Here is a 16,959-nt window from a genome sequence, read left to right as displayed (position 1 = left end):
GGTATAAAGAGTGTATGTTATTAGATAAGTTGATTCCTAAATATTTAATGGACTTCTTTGGCCATCTGAATGAAAAGTTGAATTCCATTAATTTTTTAGTGTGGTTTGGGATACCGACTCCCAGGGCTTCACATTTCTCTTCGTTTATTTTATATCCCGATAGGGATCCAAATTGTTGTATTAATTTATATACTGGGGGGAGGGAGAGTAAGGGTTTAGTTAATGTCAAGATCACGTCGTCAGCAAATAAGGAGATCTTATGTTCTGTTTGGCCTACCTGAATGCCAGAGATATCCTGGTTTTCTCTGATCTTGATTGCTAACGGTTCTATGCTCAGAGCGAATAAGAGTGGGGAAAGTGGACAACCTTGTCTAGTTCCGTTGTTAACGTGTATGGGTTTTGATTGGTAGCCTGACAATTTAACATAAGCTGTTGGGTATGAGTATAGTGTTTTGATGGCGTCATAAAATGATCCTGTGATGCCTACTCTTTCTAGGACCGCGAACATATAGTCCCAGTCAATCCTATCGAATGCCTTCTCTGCGTCCAGTGAGAGGAACAGAGAAGGCATTCTTTCTACCGAGGCTATATTAATCAAATTGATAATTTTTCTTGTGTTGTCTGGGGCTTCTCTCTGCGTAATAAATCCTACTTGGTCTGGGTGAATTAATTTAGTAAGGAGTGGGTTTAGTCGGTTTGCTAGGATTTTGGTAAATAGTTTAATGTCCTGATTGATAAGGGAAATGGGTCTGTAGTTTTGGCAATGTTGTTTGTTTTTTCCTGGTTTTGGGATCACTGTGATCCGGGCCATCAACATTTCTCTGGGAACTTCCTTGCCTTGCATCATAGCATTAAATACTTTAACTAGTTGGGGTACTAAAATAGGATGCAATATTTTGTAAAAGATGGCAGGATAGCCATCAGGTCCTGGGGCTTTGGATCTTTTAAGATTCTTTATACTGTGTGTTATTTCCTCTGGAGTTATGGGTCTATTTAGGGAGTCAAGATCGTCTGTGGTGACGGTTGGTAGTGTGCTATCTCCGAGAAAGGATGAAAAATCCAGGGCTCTATCTCTCTCTTTGTGTGTTATTGTTATGTTATACAGTTTACCATAGTAGTCTGCAAATAGGTTCGCTATGTCTTGAGGGTCATTGGTGGTCTTGTTATTTGGGGTTTGTATCTGTGGGACTGTCGTAGTTTTCACTATATCTTTCAATTTGTTAGCTAGCATTCGGTCCGGCTTATTGCCATAGATGTAGTATTGTGTAGTTTGTTATTTTTAAATGGTGCCGGAGTGTACTGTTTATCTCAGGCAGTATTTAGAAGAAGAATCTGCCTGCGTTTTCTATGATCTTAGTAGAAGTAACTAAGATCCATGGCTGTTCTCACATATTCTGAGGAGTGAGGTAACTTCAGAGAGGGAATGGCGTGCAGGTTTTCCTGCAATAAGGTATGTGCAGTTAATATTTTTCTAGGGATGGAATTTGCTAGAAAATGCTGCTGATACCAAACTAATGTAAGTAAAGCCTTAAATGCAGTGACAGCGACTGGTATCAGGCTTATTAATAGAGATGCATACTCTTATTGGGGCCTAGTTTTTTTCCACATGGCTGGCTTGAATTTGGCCTAGAAACAGTTTCCTTAGGCTTTCCACTGTTGTAATATGAGTGGGAGGGGCCTATTTTGCCGTTTTTTTGCACAGCAAAAATTACAGACACAGACATCCAGCTTCTTCCTGCATGATCCAGGACATCTCTGGAGGGCTCAAAAGGCTTCAAAGTCGTTTTTGAGGGAGGTAAAAAGCCACAGTAGGGCTGTGGCAGTTGTTGTGACTGTTTGAAAAAAAAACAAACAAAAAACGTTTTTGTCTTTTATTATTTTTTGGGTATTAAGGGGCTAATCATCCATTTGCAAGTGGGTGCAATGCTCTGCTAACTTGTTACATACACTGTAAAAATTTTGTTAGAGTAACTGCCTTTTTTCACTGTTATTTCAAATTTTGACAAAATTTGTGTTTCTTAAAGGTGCAGTAACGTTTTTTATATTGCTTGTAAACTTGTTTAAAGTGTTTTCCAAGCTTGCTAGTCTCATTGCTAGTCTGTTTAAACATGTCTGACACAGAGGAAACTACTTGTTCATTATGTTTGAAAGCCATGGTGGAGCCCCATAGGAGAATGTGTACTAAATGTATTGATTTCACCTTAAACAGTAAAGATCAGTCTTTAACTATAAAAGAAATATCACCAGAAGATTCTGACGAGGGGGAAGTTATGCCGACTAACTCTCCCCACGTGTCAGACCCTTCGCCTCCCGCTCAGGGGATGCACGCTAATATGGCGCCAATTACATCAGGGATGCCCATAGCGATTACCTTGCAGGACATGGCTGCAATCATGAATAATACCCTGTCAGAGGTATTATCCAGGTTGCCTGAATTAAGAGGCAAGCGCGATTGCTCTGGGGTTAGGAGAAATACAGAGCGCGCAGATGCTGTAAGGGCCATGTCTGATACTGCATCACAATATGCAGATCATGAGGACGGAGAGCTTCAGTCTGTGGGTGACATCTCTGACTCGGGGAATCCTGATTCAGAGATTTCTAATTTTAAATTTAAGCTTGAGAACCTCCGTGTGTTGCTTGGGGAGGTATTAGCTGCTCTGAATCACTGTAACACAGTTGCAGTACCAGAGAAATTGTGTAGGCTGGATAAATACTATGCGGTACCGGTATGTACTGATGTTTTCCCTATACCTAAAAGGCTTACAGAAATTATTAGCAAGGAGTGGGATAGACCGGGTGTGCCTTTTTCCCCACCTCCTATATTTAGAAAAATGTTTCCAATAGACGCCACTACACGGGACTTATGGCAGACGGTCCCTAAGGTGGAGGGAGCAGTTTCTACTTTAGCAAAGCGTACTACTATCCCGGTTGAGGACAGTTGTGCTTTTTCAGATCCAATGGATAAAAAATTGGAGGGTTACCTTAAGAAAATGTTTATTCAACAAGGTTTTATTTTACAGCCCCTTGCATGCATTGCGCCTGTCACGGCCGCGGCGGCAGCATTCTGGTTTGAGGCCACAAGGGAGATTTCATCTTTCAAGGCTATCTGCAAATCAGATAAAGAAAGAGGCATTCCTACGCTGTGTGCAAGACCTCCTAGTTATGGGAGTGATCCATCCAGTTCCGCGGACGGAACAAGGACAGGGTTTTTATTCGAATCTGTTTGTGGTTCCCAAAAAAGAGGGAACCTTCAGACCAATTTTGGATCTAAAGATCTTAAACAAATTCCTCAGAGTTCCATCTTTCAAAATGGAAACTATTCAGACCATCCTACCCATGATCCAAGAAGGTCAGTACATGACCACAGGGGACTTAAAGGATGCCTACCTTCACATACCGATTCACAAAGATCATCATCGGTTCCTAAGGTTTGCCTTTCTAGACAGGCATTACCAATTTGTAGCTCTTCCCTTCGGGTTGGCTACAGCCCCGAGAATCTTTACAAAGGTTCTGGGCTCACTTCTGGCGGTTCTAAGACCGCGAGGCATAGCGGTGGCTCCGTGTCTAGATGACATCCTGATACAGGCGTCAAGCTTTCAAGTTGCCAAGTCTCATACAGAGATAGTTCTGGCATTTCTGAGGTCGCACGGGTGGAAAGTGAACGAGGAAAAGAGTTCTCTATCCCCACTCACAAGAGTCTCCTTCTTAGGGACTCTTATAGATTCTGTAGAAATGAAAATTTACCTGACGGAGTCCAGGTTATCAAAACTTCTAAATGCTTGCCGTGTTCTTCACTCCATTCCGCGCCCTTCGGTAGCTCAGTGTATGGAGGTAATCGGCTTAATGGTAGCGGCAATGGACATAGTGCCATTTGAGCGCCTTCATCTCAGACCGCTGCAATTATGCATGCTGAGTCAGTGGAATGGGGATTACACAGATTTGTCCCCTCTGCTAAATCTGGATCAAGAGGCCAGAGATTATTTTCTCTGGTGGTTGTCTCGGGTACACCTGTCCAAGGGTATGACCTTTCGCAGGCCAGATTGGACAATTGTAACAGCAGATGCCAGCCTTCTAGGTTGGGGTGCAGTCTGGAATTCTCTGAAGGCACAGGGATCGTGGACTCAGGAGGAGAAACTCCTTCCAATAAATATTCTGGAGTTAAGAGCGATATTCAATGCTCTTCTGGCTTGGCCTCAGTTAGCAACACTGAGGTTCATCAGATTTCAGTCGGACAACATCACGACTGTGGCTTACATAAACCATCAAGGGGGAACCAGGAGTTCCCTAGCGATGTTAGAAGTCTCAAATATAATTCGCTGGGCAGAGTACCACTCTTGCCACCTGTCAGCAATCCATATCCCAGGCGTGGAGAACTGGGAGGCGGATTTTCTAAGTCGTCAGACTTTCCATCCGGGGGAGTGGAAACTCCATCCGGAGGTGTTTGCTCAGTTGATTCATCGTTGGGGCAAACCAGAGTTGGATCTCATGACGTCTCGCCAGAACGCCAAGCTTCCTTGTTATGGATCCAGGTCCAGGGACCCAGAAGCAACGCTGATAGATGCTCTAGCAGCGCCTTGGTTCTTCAACCTGGCCTATGTGTTTCCACGGTTTCCTCTGCTCCCTCGACTGATTGCCAAAATCAACCAGGAGAGAGCATCAGTGATTCTGATAGCACCTGCGTGGCCACGCAGGACTTGGTATGCAGACCTAGTGGACATGTCATCCTTTACACCATGGACTCTGCCTCTAAGACAGGACCTTCTGATACAAGGTCCTTTCATTCATCCAAATCTAATTTCTCTGATACTGACTGCATGGAGATTGAACGCTTGATTCTATCAAAGCGTGGCTTCTCCGAGTCAGTCATTGATACTTTAATACAGGCACGAAAGCCTGTTACCAGGAAAATCTACCACAAGATATGGAGTAAATATCTTTATTGGTGTGAATCCAAGAATTACTCATGGAGTAAGGTTAGGATTCCTAGAATATTGTCTTTTCTCCAAGAGGGCTTGGACAAAGGATTATCAGCTAGTTCCTTAAAGGGACAGATTTCTGCTCTGTCTATTCTTTTGCACAAGCGTCTGGCAGAGGTTCCAGACGTCCAGGCATTTTGCCAGGCTTTGGTTAGAATTAAGCCTGTGTTTAAACCTGTTGCTCCCCCGTGGAGCTTAAACTTGGTTCTTAAAGTTCTTCAAGGAGTTCCGTTGGAACCCCTTCATTCCATTGATATTAAACTTTTATCTTGGAAAGTTCTGTTTTTGATGGCTATTTCCTCGGCTCAGAGAGTCTCTGAGCTATCTGCCTTACAATGTGATTCTACTTATCTGATTTTTCATGCAGATAAGGTAGTCCTGCGTACTAAACCTGGGTTTTTACCTAAGGTGGTTTCTAACAAGAATATCAATCAAGAGATTGTTGTTCCATCATTGTGTCCTAATCCTTCTTCAAAGAAGGAACGTCTTTTACATAATCTGGACGTAGTCCGTGCCTTGAAGTTTTACTTACAAGCTACTAAAGATTTTCGTCAAACATCTACCCTGTTTGTCGTTTACTCTGGACAGAGGAGAGGTCAAAAAGCTTCGGCAACCTCTCTTTCCTTTTGGCTTCGGAGCATAATACGCCTAGCCTATGTGACTGCTGGACAGCAGCCCCCTGAAAGGATTACAGCTCATTCTACTAGAGCTGTGGCTTCCACCTGGGCCTTTAAAAATGAGGCCTCTGTTGAACAGATTTGCAAGGCCGCGACTTGGTCTTCGCTTCACACTTTTTCCAAATTTTACAAATTTGATACTTTTGCTTCTTCGGAGGCTGTTTTTGGGAGAAAGGTTCTTCAGGCAGTGGTTCCTTCCGCTTAATCCTGCCTTGTCCCTCCCATCATCCGTGTACTTTAGCTTTGGTATTGGTATCCCATAAGTAATGGATGATCCGTGGACTGGATACACTTAACAAGAGAAAAACATAATTTATGTAAGAACTTACCTGATAAATTCATTTCTTTCATATTAGCAAGAGTCCATGAGCTAGTGACGTATGGGATATACATTCCTACCAGGAGGGGCACAGTTTCCCAAACCTTAAAATGCCTATAAATACACCCCTCACCACACCCACAAATCAGTTTAACGAATAGCCAAGAAGTGGGGTGATAAGAAAAAAGTGCGAAAGCATATAAAATAAGGAATTGGAATAATTGTGCTTTATACAAAAAAATCATAACCACCACAAAAAGGGTGGGCCTCATGGACTCTTGCTAATATGAAAGAAATGAATTTATCAGGTAAGTTCTTACATAAATTATGTTTTCTTTCATGTAATTAGCAAGAGTCCATGAGCTAGTGACGTATGGGATAATGACTACCCAAGATGTGGATCTTTCCACGCAAGAGTCACTAGAGAGGGAGGGATAAAATAAAGACAGCCAATTCCTGCTGAAAATAATCCACACCCAAAATAAGTTTAATGAAAACATAAGCAGAAGATTCAAACTGAAACCGCTGCCTGAAGTACTTTTCTACCAAAAACTGCTTCAGAAGAAGAAAACACATCAAAATGGTAGAATTTAGTAAAAGTATGCAAAGAGGACCAAGTTGCTGCTTTGCAAATCTGATCAACCGAAGCTTCATTCCTAAACGCCCAGGAAGTAGAAACTGACCTAGTAGAATGAGCTGTAATCCTTTGAGGCGGAGTTTTACCCGACTCGACATAGGCATGATGAATTAAAGATTTCAACCAAGATGCCAAACAAATGGCAGAAGCTTTCTGGCTTTTTCTAGAACCAGAAAAGATGAAAAATAGACTAGAAGTCTTTCGGAAAGACTTAGTAGCTTCAACATAATATTACAAAGCTCTAACAACATCCAAAGAATGCAATGATTTCTCCTTAGAATTCTTAGGATTAGGACATAATGAAGGAACCACAATTTCTCTACTAATGTTGTTAGAATACACAACCTTAGGAAAAAATTCAAAAGAAGTTCGCAACACCGCCTTATCCTGATGAAAAATCAGAAAAGGAGACTCACAAGAAAGAGCAGATAATTCAGAGACTCATCTGGCAGAAGAGATGGCCAAAAGAAACAAAACTTTCCAAGAAAGAAGTTTAATGTCCAAATGAATGCATGGGTTCAAAAGGAGGAGCTAGAAAGAGCCCCCAGAACCAAATTCAAACTCCAAGGAGGAGAAATTGACTGAATGACAGGTTTTATACGAACCAAGTCTTGTACAAAACAATGAATATCAGGAAGATTAGCAATCTTTCTGTGAAAAAGAACAGAAAGGGCAGAGATTTGTCCTGTCAAGGAACTTGCGGACAAACCTTTATCTAAACCATCCTGAAGAAACTGTAAAAAATTCTCGGAATTCTAAAAGAATGCCAGGAAAAATGATGAGAAGACACTAAGAAATATAAGTCTTCCAGACTCTATAATATATCTCTCTAGATACAGATTTACGAGCCTGTAACATAGTATTAATCACAGAGTCAGAGAAACCTCTTTGACCAAGAATCAAGCGTTCAATCTCCATACCCTTAAATTTAAAAATTTGAGATCCTGATGGAAAAAAGGACCTTGCGACAGAAGGTCTGGTCTTAACGGAAGAGCCCATGGTTAGCAAGAGGCCATCCGAAAAAGAATCCGTCCATGCTGGAGCTACCAGCAGAACGAGCATTCCTTCAGAATCTTGGAGATTACTCTTGGAAGAAGAACTAGAGGCGGAGAGATATAGGCAGGATGATACTTCCAAGGAAGTGATAATGCATTCACTGCCTCCGCCTGAGGATCCCGGGATCTGAACAGATACCTGGGAAGTTTCTTGTTTAGATGAGAAACCATCAGATCTATTTCTGGAAGTTCCCACATTTGAACAATGTGAAGAAATACCTCTGGGTGAAGAGACCATTCGCCCGGATACAACGTTTGACGACTGAGATAATCCGCTTCCCAATTGTCTATACCTGGGAAATGAACCGCAGAGATTAGACAGGAGCTGGATTCCGCCAAAACCAGAATTCGAGATACTTCTTTCATAGCCAGAGGACTGTGAGTCCCTCCTTGATGATTGATGTATGCCACAGTTGTGACATTGTCTGTCTGAAAACAAATGAACGACTCTCTCTTCAGAAGAGGCCAAGACTGAAGAGTTCTGAAAATTGCACGGAGTTCCAAAATATTGATCGGTAATCTCACCTCCTGAGATTCCCAAACCCCTTGTGCCGTCAGAGACCCCCACACAGCTCCCCAACCTGTAAGACTTGCATCTGTTGAAATTACAGTCCAGGTCGGAAGAACAAAAGAAGCCCCCTGAACTAAACGATGGTGATCTGTCCACCACGTCAGAGAGTGTCGTACAATCGGTTTTAAAGATATTAATTGAGATATCTTTGTGTAATCCCTGCACCATTGGTTCAGCATACAGAGCTGAAGAGGTCGCATGTGAAAATGAGCAAAGGAGATCGCGTCCGATGCAGCAGACATAAGACCTAAAATTTCCATGCATAAGGCTACCAAAGGGAATGATTGTGACTGAAGGTTTTGACAAGCTGATATCAATGTTAGACTTCTCTTGTCTGACAAAGACAGAGTCATAGACACTGAATCTACCTGGAAACCTAAAAAGGTTACCCTTGTCTGAGGAATCAATGAACTATTTGGTAAATTGATCCTCCAACCATGATCTTGAAGAAACAACACAAGTCGATTCGTATGAGATTCTGTTAAATGTGAAGACTGAGCAAGTACCAAGATATCGTCCAAATAAGGAAATACCAATACCCTGTTCTCTGAATACAGACAGAAGGGCACTGAGAACCTTTGTAAAAATTCTTGGAGCTGATGCTAAGCCAAACGGTAGAGCCACAAAACTGGTAATGCTTGTCTAAAAAAGAGAATCTCAGAAACTAAAAGTGATCTGGATGAATCGGAATATGCAGATATGCATCCTGTAAATCTATTGTAGACATATAATGCCCTTGCTGAACAAAAGGCAGGATAGTCCTTACAGTTACCATTTTGAATGTTGGTATCCTTACATAACGATTCAATATTGATAGATCCGGAACTGGTCTGAAGGAATTGACCTTCTTTGGTACAATGAAGAGATAGAATAAAACCCCAGCCCCTGTTCCAGAACTGGAACTGGCATAATTACTCCAGCCAACTCTAGATCTGAAACACATTTCAGAAATGCTTCAGCCTTTGCTGGGTTTACTGGGACACGGGAAAGAAAAAAATCTCTTTGTAGGAGGCCTTAACTTGAAGCCAATTCTGTACCCTTCTGAAACAATGTTCTGAAACCAGAGATTGTGAACGGAATTGATCCAAATTTCTTTGAAAAGAACGTAAACTGCCCCATACCAGCTGAGCTGGAATGAGGGCCGCACCTTCATGGGGACTTAGGAGCTGGCTTTGGGTTTCTATAAGGCTTGGATATATTCCAAAGCGAAGAAGGTTTCCAAACTGATACCGCTCCTGAGGATGAAGGATCAGGCTTTTGTTCCTTGTTGTGATGAAAGGAACGAAAACAATTATTAGACCTAAATTTACCTCAGATTTTTTATCCTGTGGTAAAAAAGTTCCCTTCCTTCCAGTAACAGTTGAGATAAAAGAATCCAACTGAGAACCGAATAATTTATTACCCTGGAAAGAAAGGGATAGCAAAGTTGACTTAGAAGACATATCAGCATTCCAAGTTTTAAGCCATAAAGCTCTTCTAGCTAAAATAGTTAGAGACATATACCTGACATCAATTCTAATGATATCAAAGATGGCATCACAAATAAAATAATTAGCATGTTATAGAATAATAATGCTATGAGAATTATGATCTGTTACTTGTTGCGCTAAAGCTTCTAACCAAAAAGTTGAAGCTGCAGCAACATCCGCTAAAAATATAGCAGGAGTAGAGACAGCCCCATTAACCTTAGGGATTTTGTCCCAAACTCTAATCTGTCAGATGGCACAGGATATAATTGCTTAAAACGTTTTAAAAGGAGTAAATGAATTACCCAAATTATTCCATTCCCTGGAAATTACTTCAGAAATAGCATCAGGGACAGGAAACACTTCTGGAATAACTACAGGAGATTTAAAAACCTTATTTAAATGTTTAGTTTTAGTATCAAGAGGACCAGAATCCTCTATTTCTAATGCAATTAATACTTCTTTAAATAAAGAACGAATAAATTCCATCTTGAACAAATACAAAGATTTATCAGCATCAACCTCTGAGACAGAAACCTCTGAACCAGAAGAAACATTATCAGTATCAGAATGATGATGTTCATTTAAAAATTCATCTGAAAAAAGAGAAGTTTTAAAAGACTTTTATGTATACTAGAAGGAGAAATAACAGACATAGCCTTCTTAATGGATTTAGAAACAAAATCTCTTATGTTATCAGGAACACTCTGAGTATTAGATGTTGACGGAACAGCAACAGGTAATGTAACAGTACTAAAGGAAATTTTATCTGCATTAACAAGTTTGTCATAACATTTAATACAAACAACAGCTGAAGGAACAGATACCAAAAGTGATACACTTAGCTTTGGTAGCTCCAGCACCGGGCAGCGATTTTCCTGAAGTATCTTCTGACTCAGTTGTAACGTGGAACATCTTGCGATATGTAATAGAAAAAACAACATATAAAGCAAAATTGATCAAATTCCTTAAATGACAGTTTCAGGAATGGGAAAAAAATGCCAGTGAACAAGCTTATAGCAACCAGAAGCAATAAATAATGAGACTTAAATAATGTGGAGACAAAAGTGACGCCCATATTTTTTTAGCGCCAAATAAGACGCCCACATTATTTGGCGCCTAAATGCTTTTTGGCGCCAAAAATGACGCCACATCCGGAACGCCGACACTTTTGACGCAAAAGAACGTCAAAAATGACGCAACTTCCGGCGACACGTATGACGCCGGAAACAGAAAAAAAAAAATTTTGCGCCAAAAAAGTCCGCGCCAAGAATGACGCAATAAAATGAAGCATTTTCAGCCCCCGCGAGCCTAACAGCCCACAGGGGAAAAGTCAAAACATTTTAAGGTAAGAAAAAATGATTGAATCAAATGCATTATCCCAAATATGAAACTGACTATCTGAAAATAAGGAATGTTGAACATCCTGAGTCAAGGCAAATAAATGTTTGAATACATATATTTAGAACTTTATAAAAAAAGTGCCCAAACATAGCTTAAAGTGTCACAGAAAATAAGCTTACTTACTTACCCCAGGACACTCATCTACATGTTTGTAGAAAGCCAAACCAGTACTGAAACGAAAATCAGCAGAGGTAATGGTATATATATAAGAGTATATCGTCGATCTGAAAAGGGAGGTAAGAGATGAATCTCTACAACCGATAACAGAGAACCTATGAAATAGACCCCGTAGAAGGAGATCATTGCATTCAAATAGGCAATACTCTCCTCACATCCCTCTGACATTCACTGCACGCTGAGAGGAAAACCGGGCTCCAACCTGCTGCGGAGCGCATATCAACGTAGAATCTAGCACAAACTTACTTCACCACCTCCATAGGAGGCAAAGTTTGTAAAACTGATTTGTGGGTATGGTGAGGGGTGTATTTATAGGCATTTTAAGGTTTGGGAAACTTTGCCCCTCCTGGTAGGAATGTATATCCCATACGTCACTAGCTCATGGACTCTTGCTAATTACATGAAAGAAACATAATTTATGCTTACCTGATAAATTTATTTCTCTTGTAGTGTATCCAGTCCACGGCCCGCCCTGTCCTTTTTAAGGCAGGTCTAAATTTTAATTAAACTACAGTCACCACTGCACCCTATGGTTTCTCCTTTCTCTGTTTGTTTTTGGTCGAATGACTGGATATGACAGTTAGGGGAGGAGCTATATAGCAGCTCTGCTGTGGGTGATCCTCTTGCAACTTCCTGTTGAGAAGGAGAATATCCCATAAGTAATGGATGATCGTGGACTGGATACACTACAAGAGAAATAAATTTATCAGGTAAGCATAAATTATGTTTTTATTGTTTTTGTTGCTTATCCCTAAACCCCTACAAAGTATGGTTGTTATATCTAGGATCCAAGAGTGATCTAAAAAGCTAAGATGAGGGGAGAAAATGAGGAGAAAGGTTGTTCTATATTAAGGGCATTTTACTTCCTTGTTCATGCAATGTATATAAGTATTGGTGATTGTAATTTGCAACCTTTGTCTGTTAAAAATGTATTATTTATCCTCAATAAAAGTATATTAAAAAAAAAACTCCAATGGAACAAACCATTAACAAAGGACACCTGTGTCTATCATCAGAAGGTAATTAGTTGTCATGGGAACCAAACCAAACAACCCTCCCAGCAATGACCTCATAGAGATATGACATGAGTAATACATAATTTGTCTGCAACCAACATGAGTGAATAAACATGTGCACATTTAGAAAAGAGCTCCTGACAAAAATATACACAAATTGAGCATGTTAGACCCATATAGATCACAGTCCTATATTAATATTTCCCAACATACCTAAATAATTTAAACAAAAACATATAACTATAACATAAATTCCCACAATTGTAATGTCTAATTGACTTTGGATTTGGCTATATTCAGAATAATCACATATCAAGTTGGTAAACCTATGCCTGCATCACATCACCACAATTGACAAAACTTCACTTTCCCTTAGGGATTAAATATGATATTAGTTTTTATAAGCCAAGCCCTGTGTATAATCACACTATGAAAAACATTTTGATAAATGAAATAAATCAGCATTAGTTAATAATACAAATTAAAAAACAATCGCATAGCCCATGAATACACCATATAATAATCCGTTCAGATGCATCCACAATAAATAAATATATATGTAAATACTATTCTGTGAAATCCCAACCCTTACGGTTATGCATTATGTCCTGCTGTAGACGAGTGACGTGGAATTAATCAAAAGAAACCTGCAAGAAAACGTGTCTCGCCAATATGGCTAGAAAAGGGGCTAAAAGACCACAAATGTGTAAATGTCTCCGAACATGGGAAAGTAAATAAGTGGGACAGAGCAACCACAAAGCCCAAAATGAGACAATCGGAAGGAGACGATTCTGGATGGAGGTGGAGGCCAGGTATGCTCTAGCTACTTGCGCAATGACACGCAAATCATATTGTGGAATAACTAGTATGTGATAAGCTGTCAGCTATGTTAGTAACTAAAATGGTCAGCCCGACAAGGACAGGCTTTTGTAATACAAATATTGGATCCTAAAGGAATCCGGTAGCTACATTAATATATAAAGCAATAGTGTTAGACATCTATATTATATCTAACATGATCAGTGTGTGATGAATAAAGATACAAGTGTACAAAAAAATATTATAACATAAGTGTATATGTGTACAAAATAAGGATATGTGATTGATATTCACAGAATAGTATTTACATATATATTTATTTATTGTGGATGCATCTAAACAGATTATTATATGGTGTATTCATGAGGTATGTGATTGTTTTTTAATTTGTGTTATTAACTAATGCTGATTTATTTCATTTATCAAAATGTTTTTCATAGTGTGATTATACACAGGGCTTGGCTTATAAAAACTAATATCAGATTTAATCCCTAAGGGAAAGCAAAGTTTTGTCAATTGTGATGTTGTGATTCAGGCATAGGTTTACCAACTTGATATGTGATTATTCTGAATATAGCCAAATCCAAAGTCAATAAGACGTTACAATTGTGGGAATTTATGTTCTTGTTATATGTGTTTGTTTAAATTATTTAGGTATGTTGGGTTGGGTTGGGAAATATTAATATAGGACTGTGATCTATATGGGTCTAACAAGGTCAATTTGTGTATATTTTTGTCAGGAGCTCTTTTCTGAATGTGCACATGTTTATTCACTCATGTTGGTTGCAGACAAATTATGTATTACTCATATCAAATCTCTGTGAGGTCATTGCTGGGAGGGTTGTTTGGTTTGGTTACCATGCCAACTAATTACCTTCTGATGATACACACAGGTGTCCTTTGCTAATGGTTTGTTCCATTGGAGATTTTTATCCCTTTATATAGCAAGTGTATTTCATTTAATCTTTGTATAGCCTGAGGAAACAGCCCCTGCAGAGGCTGAGAAACGTGTCACTTTTTAATAAAAATTTTTAATATAGTATACACTTGCTGTGTTTGGTGGAGTTTATTAAAACTATACTCTGCATTTTTGCTTTGGATATCACATCATTATCTTTCTGGGTGTCCAGCAAGCCAAGGAGTGCAGTCAGCTGGGAGTCTGTGAAATCCCATCCTGCTCTTACTGCACCTGGAGGTGCTTCAAATTCTGTAAGTGCAATCATTTCTCCTATACCTTGTTTCCCCTGTCTATACGGTATTGGGCTATGGTTTTTGCTTTCTAACAGATAAAGAGACTACCATCTGATATGTTCTAGATTTGACACGACTGCTGGATTTTAACAGTGAACTGGACTACTGCAAAGCTCCAGCCTGCTTGAATAGCACCATTACGTGCAATACTCTTGTGAGTATATTTCTTATTATACCAATTTATCATCTGTTTTAATGGTACTAGGCCATTGTGGCGCCTCTGTTTTTTCTCTTCAGATTGCCAAGTACCAGGATCCGACCATCCTTTGACAGAGAGCTGCCTTTTTTGAATCATATGAACTTTTCGTTTAAATTTGGTTTAATTTGTATATATTGTTTGATTTAGAATTTTTTGAGTTTACAAGAAGCACCCCCTATGGGATTTTGTTTGTGCCTGGGCATACAATTTCTCCTGTTTTTCTTTATAAGTAAATTTAGCCAAAAGTAGAAATGACCCTATCAACCTTAGAAACAGTAACCAAAAGTAACTCCCAGGAGTATGGCTTGTGGACTCTTGCCACCTGTATGAAAGAAAACTGCTATTTCAAATTACAAAATAAAGATAAAGTATGTATATGTAAACAATTTAATACACTCCAGTATGTAAAATCAATAATTGAGAACACATTAAAGGGGTGAAAAGTTTACATCACACAGTACCTACAACTTTCAAAATTGTTGTTTTCTCATTTCCTTGAGTTTGAATAAGGTAATCTGCACCACCATGCAGGATCTTTGTTTCCTCTGATCTTTCTCTCTCTATTCTCTCTATATTCCACACAGCCTGTATTATTTCCTATTTTATATCTGTCTCCACAGAAGAGATAGATAAGGGGAAAACCTAGCATGTCAGTGCCCCTTAGGGCATAGAAACTAAAGTACTTTATGGAAGCTAAACCTTTACAGTTGTATCTTTAATATTTAAATACATTATATAATTAAATAATACATCTATATAAATATGCTCAGGCTAATATTTGCTGGGAATATATTATTATATCCAGCATTAATTTACAGTTTAACATCCCTTTAAAGGCAAAGCCACTGTGATGCCACGCTTGAAAATGCTGGACAACCCAGCTCTAGAACATTAATAAATTGTATTCATCTGTAAAACTTTATAGTTTGGATTTAAGGTAAATACATCAAATCCCAAAGAAACATGGCTATAAATAAATGCTATTTTTCACTAATAGAAAGCAACTGATCAGTTACTGACACTACAACTATACCAATAATATGCTAAATAAAATGCCAACAATACACGTACTCCATAAAATGGTCTCACCTTATATCAGTTACAGTAATTATGTGTTCACAATCTCCTTGGTGGCAGTACAGGTAAGGAAAGCCAATTTTTATACGTAAATCATTAAATGTATGATCATCCATATTAGCAGTCTGAAATTTTCCATAGCCTCTGTCACGAGATTCAGCCCATTCAATTATATTTCTAAAAAAAAAAATAGATACATGAAAGTGAAGACTTTTTTTTTTTTACACATATATAATTTTCGTCTAGCAGGCAATGACTAATACTTCAGTAAACCTCCCTTTCTGAATAACTTATGATTGCTTAAATATTATTCATTGCACTATTTATACTCCATGAATAAATAAAAAAAGATTGTATACACGAGTCTAAAAAAATCTGTGATATATTAAATGATAGATTATTTTTAAGACCGTTTTTGGTCGTTAAATTTGACAACTCTAAATTCAAAAGGACACTTTATAACTATTTCACAGCCACTTCCAAACACTAGAAACACTAGAGACATTATAGAGGTTTATTAATATAAATGTTCTTAATTAAAGCTTAAAGCTTAATTTATCCCTATTGGAGAGGTTGCATACAGGGAACACGGCACACATTTACATATGTATAGGGACATAGACATATGTAAATGTATTAACTACTTAATATCCTTAACAGCTATGGGGATCTGCAAAAAAAACTCACTTCAGGACCCCAGTATCTACAAATGGCAGGATTTTAGATTCCATTTTTAATCCTGTAAAAGGAGATCGCTTAGTAACGACTTTTATAGCTAACTATTGCAATCCATTTCCATCCGCATCACAATGTAACAGGAGTTTAATTGAGGATCCAAAAACCCATTTGCAAGTGCGGGAATCACCTGGAAACTGAACTCACAGTCACGAATGCTCATTCCAGATTACAAGTTCACTAATAGGCACAGATACTTTAAAAGACACGCTTGTTGGGGGGGCGGAGCTAACAGCTGAGGTGATCAGACACGTTTCTTTGATGCTCCTACTTATAATCATAATTTGCTTGATTATATTGCTATTTTCAAGTAAATAAAACGAAATCTATAATATCTACATGCAGGAGCACACATCCATGAAGACAACATTTTTGGATGTATGTTCGGAGCAGAAACGGCGACACAGCACTCCTTCATGAAGAGGCCTTGACGGCGGGAAGCAACGTCCATATTTTTCTAACTGATAAGATCACTCTATACCTGCAAACTAAAGGATCTGAGAAAATTAAGCTACCGAGGGCTGCTTCCACGACCGGGGCCTTTGAACTCCCCACTTAGCTCCTCACAACTGGGACAAAA

General features: G+C 39.0%; 1 protein-coding gene across 2 annotated transcripts in view; it reads right to left on the bottom strand.

Annotated features, from left to right (window-relative positions):
• Positions 1–16,959, bottom strand: part of SNAPC3 (small nuclear RNA activating complex polypeptide 3) — a 334,648-nt gene that overhangs the window by 47,523 nt on the left and 270,166 nt on the right. For both annotated transcript variants that reach the window (XM_053702581.1, XM_053702580.1), the window contains exon 7: positions 15,657–15,821. In XM_053702581.1, coding sequence (XP_053558556.1) covers positions 15,657–15,821 — 165 coding nt within the window. The remainder of the gene's footprint in view (positions 1–15,656; positions 15,822–16,959) is intronic.

The sequence above is a fragment of the Bombina bombina genome, chromosome 2, assembly GCF_027579735.1.
Source record: "Bombina bombina isolate aBomBom1 chromosome 2, aBomBom1.pri, whole genome shotgun sequence".
In the NCBI taxonomy this organism is placed as follows: Eukaryota; Metazoa; Chordata; class Amphibia; order Anura; family Bombinatoridae; genus Bombina; species Bombina bombina.
This window is presented reverse-complemented; position numbering and strand designations above follow the sequence as displayed.